General features: G+C 30.1%; 1 protein-coding gene across 1 annotated transcript; it reads right to left on the minus strand.

The window, feature by feature from the left end:
- Positions 1-377: 377 nt before the first annotated feature.
- On the minus strand, positions 378-19,646 carry LOC134272956 (uncharacterized; the record flags this gene model as incomplete). Its single annotated transcript, XM_062755126.1, has 19 exons — positions 19,465-19,646; positions 17,659-17,912; positions 16,946-17,106; positions 16,086-16,335; positions 15,545-15,668; positions 13,260-13,367; positions 12,334-12,609; positions 11,932-12,070; positions 11,734-11,859; positions 10,139-10,247; positions 9,690-9,840; positions 9,464-9,577; positions 9,023-9,241; positions 6,020-6,185; positions 5,582-5,706; positions 2,112-2,265; positions 1,823-1,962; positions 1,486-1,612; positions 378-618 (listed from the first exon to the last, which is right to left on the minus strand). Coding segments are annotated over exons 1-19 (3,030 nt in total), but the record flags the coding sequence as incomplete, so codon positions are not given.
- Positions 19,647-19,689: the final 43 nt, after the last annotated feature.

The raw sequence follows: 19,689 nt of genomic DNA on the forward strand, positions 1-19,689 counted from the left end.
ATCTGCTTTCAACTCATTTGCTCGATAATGGTTCTATAATCGCTCATGAATGTTTTTCATTCCCCTGATGCCATGTAGAAAAGCAAATGTACATTTGAATATAAAAAATGTTTATTTGAAAATATTGCACAAATCTTGGTTTCGACAAATTGAAAATGCATTCGTTTCTAAAAATGTTGAAATATAAAATAGTTGAAAAAATTTGCACATGATAACAAAGGAAGAATTATAGAATAAAAATGTGAATTTCTTGTATAAAAATCACAAGCATTTATTTATTTTTACAAACATTAATGATTTATATTTATGATTTTGGAGAAATGATCATTTTAACATAGTTATCTTCAGTCATCATCCACCGGCGCCCTTATACTCACTGTTCTTGAAACATTTAACAACCCACGCTCGTTTGTAGTATAGGCATAGGAGAAACTTGATTTTAATTCTGTACCCCTTTGAAGTCCAATTTCCGAGGGGACTGAATTATTTGCTTCACCTTGTCCATATAATCTTGGAATAACCTCTTTTGTAGAAGTGTTGATACTTATTCTTGTAAAAGTTGCCTCTGAAATCTCACGATACACATAGGGATCATTTTCAGTCAATTCCTGTGGAGGACTGAAAAGATTTTAGATATCAATAAAATCCATGATCTTGATTTGATCTTGAATACTGTTTGTTATCTCCATATGTTTCATATCAATATAAGGCATACGAAATGAGACGGTAATTACAGTTATCTCTCAAACAAATAACTAATAATTTGAATTAAAAATTAAGATTTTTTAGCAATAAAAATAAAACAATCTGAAATGCAGCATACTAATTTTCAAAGTATGAGTTGAGTATGATATTTATCCTAGCATAGTTTTATTTTTACATGTTACTCGTAGTAATAGCCTTCTTACATTATATAGATATTGCATGTAGTTGAGAGTAACAATGGACCCTCCCCTAAACAAACAAAAAACAATTGATATTTATTGCTATGCCTCGGTTGACAATAGTTTTCGAAGGATGGTTGTTACACTCAGCTACATGCAATATCTATAAAACTTTTCAAGTGTTTTATACAAAAAAACATTTCATTGAACCTTCTGCGCTTAAATTCTAAGGCCTATATGCAAAAAACGCATACACTACCAAGTATAAAATATGGACAGAACCAATTACTTGTTAACACAACTGTGGGTGATATTTTTATCTTAATCAGACATTCATAGTTCAAATGTCCTTAAAGAAATTAATTTTATTAATATTGACATTTAAACCTTTGGAATTCTGTTGAGAGTTGAACTACATGTAGTATCAGTTGGATTATTTTATGTACAATTGGAAGATATTTGCTCTTAAAAGAATTTAAGATATTGTGATGTACTTAAGGGGAGGTCTTTCACTAAATACCGTAAATAGAATAGGTAGATCATTGCATTACTTAGTTTGTGCAAGTAAAATACAATTTTTTCTACCGCTTAGTTTACAAACCTGATCAATTGATGTCGTTGTTTTCGTTTCTTGATAAAAACAATTGTGAAATAACCACCGACCCCACAGACGACAACAGTAAAGACAGTGAGTATAAAGAGTAAAGTGATGTTTTGAACATTATCCTCTGAAATAGAACAGTAAATATATCATAGAATTTATACTATTGCAAGCAAACGTTGTTATTTTTGAGTTGAAAGAGTTCAAAAGAAACATTATATATATATATATATATATATATATATATATATATATATATATATATATATATATATATATATATATATATATATATTATCATTATATTATTATTATTATTATTATTATATAGTTTTACCTTTGTTTCTATTACCGCTTTTACTCTCAGTTGTCCATCCATCCTTTTGCACCAAAATCAACGAAAGCCGACCATACAAAGGTGAAATTTCTATCAAAGTTACTGAACTTGCACCATTGCGATCTAATTTCAGAATAGACCTAAAAGTAGTCGTTAATTTGAAACATTCTTACACAACACTATAAAATATTTAAAAGTTGCATATCTAAAACCATCATATATACATATGTAATTTTTGTTTTACTTGATCAGAAACATACGGAAAGGACAGGAAAAAAGAAAACAATACCTTTGATCTGTAAGTATACCATACAGAAATAGCTTGTCTACATCAATGTCGACTATCACATGTTTCGATTTACTATAGAAGTAACCTATCTTCCCTGCAGAAGTGACATCATATATTGTGTTCGAATCAATATCGGAACAGTAAAATACAGAATCTGGAAACAAAATTTAATATATCTAATGTGCAATTAAAATTTGTTATTATTGGCAAATTTCATTGTTTTGAATAAATGATTTCAAATTATTTTTTTATCAATGAATGAATACCTGAATTCTAACTGTTTTAAAATTATTCATTTGAACAAATTTGAAATTTTTTATATTTTCTATTTTATTTTATATATTTTCAATTTTAATATTAATCACGCTGTATGAAAACTGAAATTATATCAAATTGCCACAACTTTACTTTTTAAGATGTCTTTTTTCGATACGCATAACATGTCTAACAATTCTAAAACGAGGTAGGTATAAGCAAACATGTTTTAAAAACAAAAATATTAACAGTCTTGTTGAAAATCAACTACTGAGTATTTGCAAGTTTTATGGTCGATACAAAGACAAAGTCAAATGTTGACTGACGTTCTTCAGGAAACAAATGGATGTAACGAACAGTTTTTAAGATCAAAAGTCCATGAAATAATACAAAACAGGAGCAGAGCAAACGCAGACCTCCGAAACATCAGAGGTGGGATCATGTGCCAGGAAGGAGTGAACTTCCCCTGCCACCCAGTCGCTCTCGCCGTGTTCTCCTTGTCATAATCAGGATATAACGGAACTATCCATCGTCAATGGAGTGTATAAATAATAGACTAACAATTAGAATAAAAAAAACGTTAGTCAGCATTTGATTCAATGATGAATTGTATTTGCTGACAAGGTTATAGTATCGACCATAGAACGTACGAAATGATGACTTTAAACGAGACTGCTGATATCCTTGTTTCATTACACTGTTCGTCAATAATTTTCCTCGTTTTAGAAATTTTTCATACATAGAGCATGCTCCTTGCGTATCGAATCAACTGAGATATTTAACTCCGCATGCAGTGGTTCAAGCGTCTGCTTTCGAGTCGATTCTTACGTCGCGGGTTCGAATCTCATTGTGGTACGTGGAGACCGGTCATTCGGATTGGACCGTATAAACCGAGGTCCCGTGTCGCAATAGGTGCTGGCACGAAAAAGATCCCTCCCTACTCAGTGGCCCTGAGTCCGATTATAGGACAAAATTTAAGAGAGAGTTGCTGAGAAGACCGTCGAAAAAGTTCCAACACGAGAAAATGTGATAAATCAACGTCCAAATGACAAACAAAATGACTCTTACTTTTTAATCACTAACTTTCATTTTCTATATAAAAATATTCGGCCACAACTTGCATATGGTAATTGCATTTTCAATTCATTCGTTATTCAAGTATAATCAATTTTCAAACTGAGGCAGAGTTAGTGATGGAACGATTGTCGGTCGTTAGAAGCTCTCGATGCTACTAATCGATTATAAAATAAATGTCGTCGACATCGCTAACAAAAAATAAAATTGTAATACTTTAATTTATTTTACCAAATCCAAGCGCAAAGAGCATAAAAGTAGTGATGAATGTTGAAAACATGGAAGGATCCCATGTCTTGTTGATACTTTTACCGCCATGATTAAATATGGGTTAGACTAATATCAGGAAACGGTAATATTGCAAGTAAAGGAAAACATAATTAGTCTAGTCAATCTTTAAATGTAATTATAATCATAAATACAAGTCTAACTTCTAGATAATTACTTTTGAAACTGAAATTTTAACTAATTAAAACTAAATTTAAGAAATATTTAAATACATACATGTATTAAATGAAAGGTGGGACTAATATCAGTAAAATACCCATTACATAGACCTTATAAAAAAATAAAATTCCCATTCTGTTTCAATTGTCCTATATTGTTTAAAGTAAACAAAATATTATTTTCCACATTTTAAAAAAGAAATTTCAAGTAACATGTTTGAATATTTTATGTAAGTAAATTGTTTTTTTTTAAAGTCTGACGGAAATCTGAATAAGTTTTAGCTTTTCTATATTAATTTCATTAAAGTTCAAAATTTCTATTATAATCGATTATGTCCAGCTGTTTATTTACGAAAATCGATTATGATTTTTTTTTTCCGATTCCCCATCACTAGGCAGAGTAATGGCAAATAAGTTAGTGTTCCATGGATGTCAACAGCCTCATTCAAGAAATTCGCTAACAGCCAGGAACGATGTCTTAAATTTATCTTTAATTACTAATTTCTCAAGTAATCTTCAAAATCGAAATTTTTTCATGTAATATATGCTATACATGTCAATATCATTCAATGTTTTGTACATCTTCGAAGCAGTCTTGTTGAACAATGATCTTTGTAATCTCTTACATACAAAAAGATTTTTTTGAGAGAAATTTCCTTAAATCTAGCTTCCGAGATACCACTGGCAATAGCATGGCATTGAATTAGAATCCAGTGTTATCTTGCAAGGAAATCACACATTTAAAACAAAATTCTTTAAAATGTGATCTTAACAATTTTTACTTCAAAGAAAATCCAAAAGACGATTTTCTAAATAATCAATTTTCTGTAAAATTACTGTATTTCTATATATTTTTTTCGGAATATATGTCTTGCAATTTAATACCGTTTGTTTGAGCTTTTATAGTGTATATGCAAAAAATATTTGAAATTAAATAAAAAAGAGAAGAAATTGAATAATTTCTTTCTTTATTTATTTAAGGAATGACTCTAATTCTTGGCCAAATTATTCGATGATAACCTGGTTTGGGTCAGTTTACGCTTTTTTATAATCTTTTTCGCTAATTTGGCCAAGAATTAGAGTCATTCCTTATTATTTTATTTTAAAATAATTAAACAACTGTGGGTGTAAAATTGTATTGCATTTTATGAGTTCAAATTTGCCGCTCAATCATACATTTCTGGTAACGGAAGTGATATGAAACAAGGGGAGGTAATAACTGATATACAGATCTAGCAGCCATGATGTTTGTGTACACGAGGTAAGATCGAGCTACTGTTTGAAGTTAAAAGTACATTTATTAAATCTGGAATTTCCCATGAATTCTAAGGACTGGAAATGAGGGGATTGTATGGATGCAGATGATTCAGCTGGTTGTCAAGGGGGTGTGTCCCCATACCAAACCAGGTTATTAAGAAATAATTCGCGTTCCTTATTGGTAATCAACCTATGAGACACTAGAATACAAACAAAATTAAATTATGATATGATAACAATGGTGATGAACTTTCAGTGATACAATAAGTAAACCCATAACTCGGTAAAATTAAGGTTTATTTGTGAATATTTTTTATCACTACAAAATTGATTTTTAAACCTTGGTGATTTAGCCCAATCTATCAATTTAGATTGGATAATTTTAACGAGCTTCCAAAATAATATACAAGTATTCTTTTATGCATCAGTTATACTAACCTCCAGGGTATGCAGCCAGTCTACAACTTCCATATTTTCTAATCTTTATCCTAGTGGTTATTTTGTCAAACAAAGAGACGTTTCTTATCGAATACTCCTCCCTTTTCTCGGATATGAGTAAAATTCTGAATCAAAAACAATCAAAATTAATAAGCTTATTAAATTACTCTTTTCATATTTCATATTTTCATTTAAAGTCCTATGCTTTATAAATGTAAAGGAAATCAATAATTTTTTAAAGACTTTGATGGGCATTGTAATGATTGTAACATGTCATTTATTACAAAATACATATTCTAGGATTGTATTCTTTTAATCTATAAAAATAACTGCCCGTAAATTCACGGCAATTTTAATATGGGTACTTCGATTAAAAAGAAAGCTGTGACATTTTTATTACAACACAATTTGTCACGAATGTAACTATATTTTACTTACCCACTGTTTGTGTCGCATAGTATATCACCTGGGAATTTCAGATCATCAGCTATCGCGTGTACCATTTTTGACGTCATATTGTATTGGAGAAGTGAGCTTGAGTCGTTTTTTCTTGAAGTGAATATAATTACTGAGAAACCCACGCACATGTGTTCCAGATTAAAATCTAAAAAGCATCGCTTTCTTTATAAATAGTAAATATAAAATATATCAAAACCATTTCAAATTGATGCCAACTCCAGCGAGATTAGTCGCTCAGATATTTTTAATGGATAAAATATAATATAATGTCACTTTAATGGGCTTTTACGAGAAGCCCTGACTTTTACGGTTAAGGAATTACTCTTACACTTGGACAGTGTATGGAAGCTCTTTGACGATACAATAATTCAGCTGAACATTTAATTAAACGAAAAGAACGGACTACTTTAAAGCAGGGTTAAGTTGTCATTGAAGAAAACGACCAATAGAAAGGTTTTCTTTTCTATTATCAATTCTGTACCTCCGTAGACGTGAATGTTTAAATGTCCAAGTAAACATTCAACTGTAAAAATCAGTGCTTCTCGTATAAGTCCAATAGTAAGGAATGATTGAATTACCAAAAGAATTTCAGTTTCAAGTTTAAAGGTACTTGGACACAGATTTGAAGTTATTATTTTCTCTATAATATTACGACTTATATATTTTAATAGCATTTCACACAAAAATTAATTAAAAATCTTATTTCATATAAAAGATATTAAAATCTAAATTTTTTGGCGGGTTTGATTGACATATCCTTGCACTATCACAAATTTTAATTTTATTCTTAATCCTTAGGAAAAGTGGCAATCCCGTTTCGTATAAATGAAAAATATTAATACTACAATCCAGAAAATTCAGAGTAGACATGTTCGAAAGCAAAAAAAAACACACTATATATTGTCAGTCCGTGCAGTTGTGGTAAGCAGACTGTGACGATTGAACGCACCCGGTGAATTCTAAACATAAACAATAACAGAACTCGAGCCCTGTTTACAAAAACTGTGTACATAACACGAATGAGCTCGATTTGCTAAACTCTGTACACAACTCTCAGTTCGGAATGACGATACCTGTGAAGGTGTTTTGCTTTTTAAAATTTCTACTCTGAATAAAATTATTTTTCTTGATTTTAATATTTCTCATTAATACACATCAAAATTGCCACTTTTCATTAGGATTAAGAATAAGGTTAGAATTTGTGAAAGTGCAAGGATGTGTCAATCAAACCCGCCAAAAAATTTGAAGTTTTAATAACTTTTAAATGAAATTAAATTTTTAATTAATTTTTGTTTAAAATGCTATTAAAATATTTAAGTCGTAATATTAAAGAGAAAATATTGACTTCAAATTTGTGTCTAAGTACCTTTAACAACATTGAAAAGAATTTTGACAGATTTGCACTAGCACGTAAAATATGCATAATTTATGAAAATTTCATACAAGAAGCATTTATTTATGTTTTCTTTATTATTAAGCTGAAGATAAGTCCTACAAATCCATTTGATACTTTATATGAACTAATTTCTGTAATTTTGTCGATAGAAAAAATAAGATTAAATCACTTTGAAACACATACCCTTTTTAAAAGTAAATGAAATAAATGATACCCTAAAAACAAATATTTGTGAATGGAATATACAAAGCAAATAATGGAAAAACAAGTTGAGGAAACGATGACAAGATATCTATAAGATAAAAAAAGTACACCATTAGGTCAACGGAATTTTACTTGAACGCCAAATGAATGGTCACTGAAAGGTTATTAAAAAGATCAATTCCCTTGATATTCTTCAGGTATCATATACTAGACTGAATTACAGACACATTTCAGTGGCCTTTTCGTTACCTATCTGATGCATCCTTTAATAAAACAGGAAGTATGTGAGCCAATAGGAAGAGTAATACGACGCTCTCATATGAATATACAAAGCCATGTCATTATCTACAGGTTCCGTTAATTACGGGCAGCTGCACAGACAAATAGGAGATTAACTTGACTTTTCATTGTCAATTTCTTCTACTTATGCAGCAATATACCTTCATCATCTGAATACGGAGTTTATATATCTAATTATAAGTTGATACGATACGCTAGAGCATGCTCTACGTATGAACAATTTCCAAAACGCGGAAAATTATTGACATACAAGTTGCTGAACATGAAACAAGAATATCACCAATCTCACTTAAATCCATCATTTCGTAAGTTCTTTGGTCGATACAATGACCTTATATAGCAACCAAATTTAAATTATCATTGCGTCAAAAGCCGACATACTTTTTTTATACCATTGTTTTGTCCATTATTTATACACTGAAGTGTCGACGGTTTTTTCAGTTATTTCCAAATCATGACAAGGAACATACAGCGGGTGTGACCGATCAGCAAGGGATGCTCACTCTTTAATGGCACCTGATCCCACCTCTAATGTTTTGAAGGTCTTTGTTTGCTTTACCCCTGTTTTGTATTGTTTCATGGACTTTTGATCTTGAATACTTTTCTTTATCTCCATTTGTTTCAGTAAGATAAAAATAATCTTACCATCTAGCATGCCTTAACAAATTATTTTCTAAAATTCAATCATCTGTAATGAGTAGTTGCTGAGAAAACTGCGACAAAAATTGCTGTTATGTATGGAATAACAGACGAACAGATAAAAAGGAAGTTGACATCAGATTACTAATGAGTAGTTGCTGAAAAAAAAACTGTAACAAAAATGTGTTATATATGAAACGGACAGACGAACGGCTGAAAAGGAATTCGACATCGGATTTGAACAAACCCACTATATAGCATGCCTCAGAAAAAATTGTGTTAAATTTTGAAGCATCTGCATATTAAGAAAATTTTAGAACATACGAAAGACTATATTCCAAAGAACAATAAAGATATTAGAAAAAAACGTTTGCTTTGCCTCAATAAACCTTTTGGATTTAAATTACAGATTGTTATCTCTGCAAATTATTATAAAACCTTACCAGAAAGGAAAACTGTGGAAGTTTCACGATTTGTCTTCACTATGACAATTTTTTCTTTATACCCGATGTAATAACTGCTAATGGTTGGATCAAAGTCAATTGCTTCCACAAATTTTTCTGTATCAAAAACTGTCAGAAGTTCAAGTGTTTCCTCATCCACAACATATAAACTCTGCATTATATTATCAAGTAGTATGATTGAAGTATTGTGAATTTGACCTAATAAAAATGAAACAACTTTTGTTATAATCTGTATCGTATATTGCATTAATTTAAATGCACAATATGCACATTCTGACAAATTATCTTCCTTCAGTTATGCTCATGCCAAAACTATATCATAAAATTAAAGTTTGAAGATATTATGCAAAGGGTATATTTCTCATTGGAATATTTCTTGATTTGGTCATTGGTATGAAAGCTTTAATTTTTGTCATACACCTTCGAGGCAGGAGATTTTGTCTGATATTAAGCTATATCCCGGCTTGCAAGCACAAACTCCTTTTGATTCAAGACAAAAATGTTGGCATCCGCCATTCTCGAAAAAACAGTGATCTAAAAAAAAAAAAAAGATTTTCCTCATATATAGAGTTATATGAGATATATGATTAACAATTTGGGTTAAAATTACCTTGCATCATGAATTCAAAAATTATGCTTTTTGTACCTTTGTCACTCTCTTTTTGAAATTCGTCATAGTAGAATATATCCGATATTCCTGGTATCTCCACACATGACATATTATTCGTTATGCCATACTTGAGCCAACAGAGTTCTCTACTATTATCTTTCTTTTGAACTATCCACATCAGCAGACGCTGTTGAATATGAATAGCAAAATAATTTCAATCAACAAAAAAAAAAAAAAAAAAAAAAAAAAAAAAAAAAAACATATCTTATTCTGTTCTATTCGTTTAAAAAATCATTTAATGTCCAAATAATAATTAGATTGACTGGTTCATCAAATTTCACGATTTTGTCAAATGAAATGGAAAAAAATCAACAATAAACCATCAGTAGACAAAAGTTTAAATGATGTTGGAGTACTTGGGTAATGATTATCAATAAGGACGCTATCAAAAGTCTACCTTGTTTGCAAGATATTTTAAAGCACACCTTGTGAAAATGTATTTTTCCAACATAACCCTCATGTGCAACAAATACTCCGACATCTGTGCCATCAAAGCTTGAACTCATTATTCCACCACATGCAGACCAAAGTAACCTAAATAATGATATACATGTAGATATTACCCGGAGGTCTAAAAATTAATGCACACGATAGGGTAAAAATATTTATAGATATTATTTTCATACCAATAAAAAGTATCAAAATATTTTAGTTACTAACGCTATATCTATTATATCTTATAAATCCTCTGAAGATAACTTAAAGGTCCAAAGTGAAAATAAGAATTCAGTCACCTATGCACTACAAGTGATTATATTGTACAATGAAAACAAATTTACTATTTAAAAAGATTATCATACACAAGCATGATTTATTTTACCAAGGCATTATAAGTTTTATTTTTTCATATGTTTAATTTGTACTACACAAAATTCTATACATGATGAGTTCTGAATCATGTTAATATATTTTAAGTCAAAAGCGGTGCTATCACCTGTTTTAACTTCAAAGGATTTCCGGGTTAAAAAGGTAAGTGCAGGTTTAGGCTACTTATAGAATTAAAAATTTTCTTCGCATCGAAAGATCTTTTGTTGATTTGTTGATTGGAAAATTACGGAAGCCGGTTGGTGCCAGGTAGAAAAAAAATATTTTATTTGTTGGCCGATTGATTATCTGGCAGCCGCCACATAAGCCAGAAACATATCTGAAGATATGTATTGTGTAATATTAACTAATCCATTTTTTTAAATGATGTGGGGGGATTTGTATGTAATGTATTCTTCAAGTGCTACTGGTAAGTAGAATATATTACTTTCTATTTAATATTTTTAAAAGAGTTATCCTCGAACGTATACATATTTTATGTATTTCACCTTGTAATATTATTTTACGCTCACTTTCAGTGTCCAAAGAGAAATGTAACCAAAACTAGCATCTGAAAAAATAATCCTACATGTTGTATAGGTTGGGTATTCACCAACTCGAAAACAATCCAGTACTGAATTCTTTGACAAGCAGAAAATTAATCTTTCAAAATTTGTTTTTCAGTCATCAACAATGGAAGTTGTTATGACACTCTGTGACTCACAAACAAACTCTGAATCCGCGCTTGGATATTTTATTTCTTCTTGTTAAATGGCAGGACGACGAAACATTATCACATTACAATCTAACAATAAGTTGAAGGCTGATTCACGTCTTCCATACATAAATACATTAGTACACAGTTATGCCCTTATTTACATATTTGCATAGCCTACAGATTTTGCATTTTCCATAATTTGACAAGGGGCAAAGGACAGGTGGATAGGAGATGCTTTTTTCCTTTATGGAACCTGATCCCATTTGTGATATTTTACAAAATCTATGCTGCTTCCTACTTGTATTGTTTTATGGACCAATGAGCTTGCTGAATTCGTATTTTCTATATTTCAAGAGGACAGTTCAAGGTTTACACAATTAAAAAATGATCAAATTGCATGGATGTGGCAATCTTAAATATACTGAAAATATTAAAGCTATTATGTTTTACAATTAGTTAGGTCTCATTATTTGTTTTCAAATTCGCTTCTTAACTTACCTTTGAGAGAGAAAAAACATGCCTAGCTTATTAATGGTAAGATATGATATCAATGTTTCTTTTTTAGTTCCGTCGAGATTTGACCTTCGAATGCAGTTTTGGTTCTCTGGATTCCAAAACAGGTATCTAAAAGATGGATAAAAATAAAATAATAAAAAAGTCTTTATTTACAAAAATTAGTATCATTTTATCTCTTACTCTTTTTGGGAGTCTATGGCAATGTCTTGTATATAGTCTGGATCTTCAATCACGGTGTATGTGTAGGAATCAGTATATCGTCGAATTTTTCTTCCTTCTCCAAAGAATAATGACGAGTCCTTTTTATGAACCGAAAGCCCTTTAGAGACAAAAAAGTTATTTTTTTTTCTTTTTACGAGTTAGGTAAGATTAGATAAAGCTCATAGGTAACAAAATGGGTAACCATTTTGTCAAGTAATATCACATTCATACATCCTACAGTTCCTGAGATAAAAGGTGTGACAGACGAACATAGAGACAGATTCCAGGTAGACTGATCCATATGTGTCGCTTTTCGCTGCGAAACCTAATGAAACAAGTAATATTTCTTTTCATTCTTAAGAAAGATATAATGAAACTTACCTTTCATTGAAACATTGCTGGTGACCAAAACAAGATCTCTAGAATATTCCGATCCTAGTATATTACGTTTAAGCTTCCATACATTTCTTTCCACAGATATGTAATACAGATACTTTTTGTTTACATCCATTTCTATTTCGCGGACATTTTGCACACCTTTTGAACACATTAACGAAATTCCATTCTTGGTTGGCATTCCAAGTGATCTGATGTCAGCTACACATATATTACCTCCTATTACTGTAAATACACCACTGAATGTGTGTTTTGAAGGAGCTTGAAATGAAAAGAAATTACAGGATTATATAAAAATATTTCTTTGTGTGCATGTGGGAGGGTGTGTGGCAATTTGATCAAGTATAGAATATTTTATTTATAATCAGTATTTTAGAGTGACGTGTATAAAATCGTGTGAAGATGAAAAACCTATGACAAAATGAATCTCCACTGACTTTTGGATTGACGTGATTTTTATTCAGTTCAATTCTTAAACACATACTTTGAAGGAAAACAATAATGTCGAACCAATGCAATTAGAAATCGCATGTGCAACCCAAGCTGCCATTTTTTCTCATTTGTGACAAAAAATATGGAAGAAGTTGATATAATAGGGTATTGGATATTTATGACGATGAATAAATTTTCATTACCGTATAGGCAGCAGAAATTTTAGCGAGGAGTTAATTTTGGCATTATTAGGGAGGGTAATGAGATCGCTGAAATTAAATATCGCTAAAAATTAATTGCATTTTCTTTGTAGTCGCTTCTATAATGAGCATTTTAAAATCGCTAAAATTACATCTCACTAAAATTAAAGTACCAATTTTTAAAGAAGAAATCTCTAAATTTGCCCCTAGCTAAAATTTCCACTTATACGGTATCTTAAATGTTTAATATGCTTTACAAAAATTAATGTTTTTACACACGAATGCAATCTCTGTCATTAATCTGAAGAGTATGTCCGTCGTAACATCTGCAGAATGTTTTTTGTCCACTAGATATACATACTTCATCACAATACCAGATGCACAAATCTGTAAAATAATAATTCAGTTATTTATTTAATTTTGTTTACTATTGTTAATTGTTAAAACGGTCGTCATAACGAAATCTCGAGTTGAAGATAAAGGTTAGAGTTTTTTCTTCCTATGCATTTGTTCTGCTTCGTATATAAAAAGCGCCCATCAAGATTTTTCATTTTGTGCAATTGGACGACGGTCTCTATAGACTACATTTAATTTAATGCTTTTACTGAGAAACTCAAGCATCCATCTAATAGTATCAATAAATTATAATTGTGTGCAACGTTAGCTAAATATTTCATTGATGACCAAACACAACATGTGAAAATATCAACTTGCATGTTTGTTGAAGCAGCAGTCTATTGGTGCTATAATTTCGTTTAAAAACTCATTCATTTCCATTTTTACATCAAACATAAATATACCATGCACATTACATATCGTTTCTAATTTTCCCATCACTGTAATCAAATTTGAAAGATTTTATGCTTTGAAATATTGAAAAAGGTTTCAAAGTAAAGTTTCATAGTAAATCAAATTATTTACGTTTTTACTATAATTAATTACAGTAAATGCTTGTAAAGGTTTGAACCTACGCTTCCCTTGGCGCCGAAATAAAATTTGTATTGCCTTACGATACTTTGAGATTATATATCTAATGCAAAAGATTATGTTTAAGGATTTTTTTCCACATACTTAATTGTAACGTAGCTCAATAAGATGCACAATAACCCCCTATCTTCTCTGCGATTTTGAGTCATACTTTATGAGTACTTATCCAAAAGATACTTCTAAAAAATCCTTGATTTAACAAATTTCACGAGTAATATACTTTAACTGAGGCAGGCTATTGCAGATAAGTCGACGTTACAGGAATTTTAACAACCTCTAAGAAACTACGCATTATTGTAAAATGTGAACCTTTTTTTTTTAAATATTACTGTAATTTAAGATTATCTTAACAGATTTGATCTAAGACAATTGTTAGGTTTGCTCTGCTCTTGACTTGTTTCAATGGAGTCTTGATTTTGAATACTTATCGTTATCCCCCTTTTTCTATTTATAAAACACCTCATATGTTCCTGTTGTACCTCAGGAATTTTCAACAAGTTTGTACGATTGTAGAATTTTTGAGATTGGTCATTAGTACTGTTCGTCATTTTCACAATTTTTTCATTCATGTGAAATCTGCAATCTTGCTCTACACAAGAAGATGGTATGATGTTAATCTTTTTATTATTCCTCCGTCAATTTTGAAACTCTATTTCTGGTTTTGCCTAAATTAGCACGAGATAAGTTTTCACTACAAATATGCTTTCATGCAAGTTTTTTCTACAAAGGCTTCAATTTTAGAAAGACGAAGCGGCATGAAATAAATACAACGTGTGTTATAATAGTTTTTATATAACTCGATAACGTATTAAAAATTCAGCTTACGCTGGCAATTTGTGTGACCGGTGAAAACGACATCAATGTCTGTCCAAATACCGTTCTATTTAAAAATTAATCTTTGGGTTTGTTTTTCCATTTATCATTGGCATACTTTCAGTCCAATACCTTATGTTTGATTTTGAAATACTTTTTCTTCACATGAGATTACAATCATATAAATTAAAGTGAAACAAGCGTGGCCTCGTAGCCCTTTGAAAGGGAGAGTGGCTCTTCATTGAGAAATACTGATTTTTTTTCTTTTAAGTATGCTTTACAAATGCTTTTTAAAAGCTGGTCGATTAGTTTTTTAGAAAAAGCAGAAAATTGAAGAGTTTAAACATCAACTGAGATGAAGACGAAGAGCACCCTACGAACACATATTCCTAAGAAACATTCCTTCGAGTCTATGGGTTTAGTATCAATACATATATTTTAATTGAGAATAACATTCCATACATTACGTATGTTCTATGGTCGATACTATGACCTTTTCAGCAAATACAATTCATCATTGAGTCAAATGCTGTCTAACGTTTTTTATACTAATTATTAGGAAATCATTTGTATACTGAATTGACGACGGGTTTTTTCTGTTATTTGCCATCTTCATTGTTGGAGGTCTGTGTTTATTCTGCACCTATTTTGTATTGTTTTATGGACTTTTGATCTTGAATACTGTTTCTTTATCTCCGTGTGTTTCATACAAAGATGCAATTCTTTCAATAAAAAAATATGTTTAACAACATGTTGGATCATACCTTTATTTACTTTATTCGTAGCTGCAATGTCTTGTATTGGGTATTCAAGTTCTGTTTTTGAATAAATGCTGTTATTGGCGACGATACTAATTTGGCTGTTGCTGAAAACTAGAAGCAGGTTTTCCTACAAAAAAAGTCATCAATGAATCATTTTAAAGACATCGATATTCTTCTTCGACAAATGATCCCACTTCTTATGTTTTAGAGGTCCATGCTTGTTTTACTCCCAAAGGGTATTGTACAAACAGGCTGTTTTTATCTTCTTAGGTGAATATTCTTTATATTCTTTGAATATAACTTTTTGCTTAGACATTTGTTATAGGAATTTGAATGCGTTTTAATGGTTAGGATAAAACAAAAGAAGAAGTGTGGCAATGAATTAGATTAGCTTTCGCTTTCATATCATAACTTACATTTTATATCATTCATATCTTTCATTTTACTATAGATTGATTAAACAATAATAATTAAGTAATCTCACAATTGATTAAAGATTTACTTCTTTTATAATGAAACATATGGAACATTAGTGAGCATAAACCTTCAATAGCAATATCCCTCTTTGTGCATCATTTGACTGGGAATGTACTTTTCGATGCTCTCCAACATAATTGGCTGATTCTATTGTCCCTTTCATGTCATCTATCCAGATAATTCTTTTAGCCGCCATGTCAACCGAAATTTTTATGGGATGGAGCATTCCTTTATATACTATGTCGCTAGGTTCCCCACCAAGCAAATTGAAAGAATGTATTTGCGGACTCTTCCTATTTGTTATCCAAAAAAGGAAACTGTAATGTAAATGTTTTATTATGGAATCTATATTGGGACTTATTCCAAACAAATTTAACACTACAGATGACTGAGCACGAAATGATCAAGAAAAATTGAAAGCTTTATATATTATGATTTTGCAGGAATTTGAAGGAGAGACAAATTAAATTTTTTTCAATTATTGTATGTCCGAAGATATAATTAATATTCGGATGCTTTCTGAAATAAATTTTCATTATTTTGACCAAAAAGTTGGACTTTAATTCTCTCTTGATACATATTCTATTTCGCAACATTTATAAATCAGCTTACTAACAATATCACTTTAAAGAAAGTATATATATTAATTTTGATTTTAATTTTATCAGAAAAATACATAATAGTAATTATAATAAAAATGAATAAGTGAAAACGTCACTTTTTAGTTATAAGTAACTAATGTCTTCCTCCCCCCCCCCCCAAAAAAAAAAAGAAAAAAACTAAACAAATCAAAATAAAACAAAAAGGAAAAGAAAATAACATTTGACACTGTTATCTATTACAATTAATTTAATAACATATATGTAACATATATGTAATCATATGGGTACATAATGTCATTAAGTATCTTTAAATTGTCGTATTTACCCTTCATAAGAATCAACTGTAATATCAACTAATCCGATCACATCATGAAGTATGGTGCGGAAAGGAAAGTCGTCATGATGTTTCGTATAAGAAATCATTCCAATGATTTGGAAAAATGGCTGATAGAAATATATGTTTTGATTACGTTTATCTATGGCTACCTGAAAAATTGTCACAATATTACAAAAGATTAAATTTACATTAACTAAAATACTGAACAAATCGACCCTTTTTCTATTAGGTATTTTGTCTCGGAGTTATTCTCCTTTGCCGCCATCTTTTAGGGCAAAGTATTGAATTTTCCTCCTTAAGCAACTTATGCTAAACATGCATATAAAGATATAATGGAGGAAATACTTACAATCTTAAAATTTTGAATTGATGGATACTTTAACAAAAGTATATTTATAAGAAGGGATATCTTTAGCTCCGTAACCAGTATAACAAATTGAACTTAATTGAATAATAATTGAATAATGAACGGATCTAGAAATGTTGATGTACAATATGGCGGACATGGGAATACCTCTTTCTAAAATTACCTCAATAGAAAACACTCTATTGGAACAAAAAATTAAAATCTTCATGTGTTAGAAAAAAATACGTGAATGGGGATTGATCACAATGTTCCTTTTTTTCACTTTTGATAGTAAAAATCTAAATTTAATTTTTATCTTTAAAACTGTATCGTCTTATTTGGATGTTGTACTCACTGACTTTACATCGCCCATTTCAAGTATAGATGACGAGTTTTCTGGTAAATTCCATTCCTTTTTCTTAACAACACCATTAGCAACATAAATAAGAGCGTTGTTGTCAAACGCCAAAAACGAAGCATTCTCATCAAATAAATGCATGTCTGTCTGTGATATATTCCACTCATGAAAATTCCTGAAGGTTATGTTGAAAATTTCACCTTGTCTACTTAGCATCAGAAGAGAAAAGGGGAAACAATTGCACCGTGAATCTGAAAAAAAGTCAATTAAATACACCCTTTCACAATAAACCACTGAGTTGTACTGACTAATCAGTGCATGGCAAATGCACGGCTTTTTTAAGTTAAGCGTGTTTCAAGGTATGTACAAATGAGAATCTAATGAAAGAGGCATCATATGTAAATCCGATGAAATAGTAATGAGTATTCTTTTTCCATATCAAAAGGAAATTTTCCCTCTTGAAAACATTTAAAATAAGGTAATTTTGCTTTAGATGAAAATTAATTACATTTCAATGACCAATTTAATAATTAAGGATAAATAACACAAACAGACTTTTTTTTCTTCAAACATCAGCAATATTTCTCATAGATTGACATTTGAAAAGGTACATTAAGGTGGTCCGATCCTCAGGGTTATAAAATTGGCAGTTAAGTTATCAAAAATTTCTGAATCCTTAAAAATTTGTCAATCTATCTACGGTATTTCTTTGAAGTTAAAGATTAAAGTTAATCATATTACAAGGGAAAATTGTCAAATCTCCAATAGTTTTGCAGATAAAGCGAATTGGAATATCAAAAATCCACTTTCTACTTGCAAATTGATCAACAAATATATTTTAGGTTAAAAACGATAGGTATACATGCATTCAAAAAAATGATTTTTATACATATTTCATAATTTTTATCTTCTTTTTCCGTAATGGATTCTGTAATACATAGTGTAAAAGGCTTTTGCTATCATTGCAAGACACCACAAATCACTTCTTATTTTATATCATTCTAATTTAATAAGCATTGGTATCTAAAGCTAGAGTCAAGAAATTTCTCTAAAACTTTTTTTTTCCTTTATAGGATACAAATGTCAACTTTTAAAAGACCTTTTCGAAGACTTTCAAAAACATTGAATCTTATAAAGATGCATAAAATAAAAATTGCTGCATGAAAAAAATTCAATTTCAAGATTCATTTTGGTTCATTTCAAATTAAATATTAATTTTTGGAGTTATCCTTCCTGGCAGAGGGTTGGATATCCTCAATAATGTTTACAGGTATAGTTGGAAATTTCTTAAAAGATTTTGTCATAAGGTTAAAAAATTGACCAAAATTTTGTATGGAATTATATAAGAAACATAACAAAGTCAAATATTTAAGCAAAAAGAAAAAACTACGATTTCTTTATATTTCAGAGATTTATTATTTATGTCATTTACGATCAAAATCAGTCAAAAATGTATACCAATTCATGCATCTATGTTCTGTTTGTGTTAAGTATTTCATGTAAATGGAAACATTAATTCCTTGTAAACTTTTGAAAGAATGATATTTAACTTTGTATTTAAGTTTTATTAAAAATTGAATAGGATACAAGTTCCATCTTTCATAGTTTTCAAGACAAAAAACAAAAAACAAAAAAACAAAACAAAAAAAAAACAAAAAAATACATGCACACACAGTAAATACAAACAAAGGAGCAATACATATGTTTGTTCAATATATTTCTATTTCGAAATTTTGAGGTAATGGTTAACATGTGACTATAAAACTGAGTATGTGTCAATTATTATTAACTTTTAATACTTACAAAAATGCAACAAGAGTAAATGGAAGTGAAAAAATGAAAATCCCATTTTTCCTATATTCAGGAACAGCCGAATCTTTGCACAAAAACGATGTTACATATATTACTCTCCTTCCGGCTTTAATATTTATGCATTGTATACCAACATATACTTATAAAAATTCGAATGACATCCTTCTTGTAAGTATCTGGTTTGAAAGTAATACACTTATAATGAGGGAATTTTAT

The sequence above is a fragment of the Saccostrea cucullata genome, unplaced genomic scaffold, assembly GCF_032062105.1.
Source record: "Saccostrea cucullata isolate Sc308-1 unplaced genomic scaffold, CSIRO_AGI_Scuc_v1 ctg8141, whole genome shotgun sequence".
NCBI lineage: Eukaryota > Metazoa > Mollusca > Bivalvia > Ostreida > Ostreidae > Saccostrea > Saccostrea cuccullata.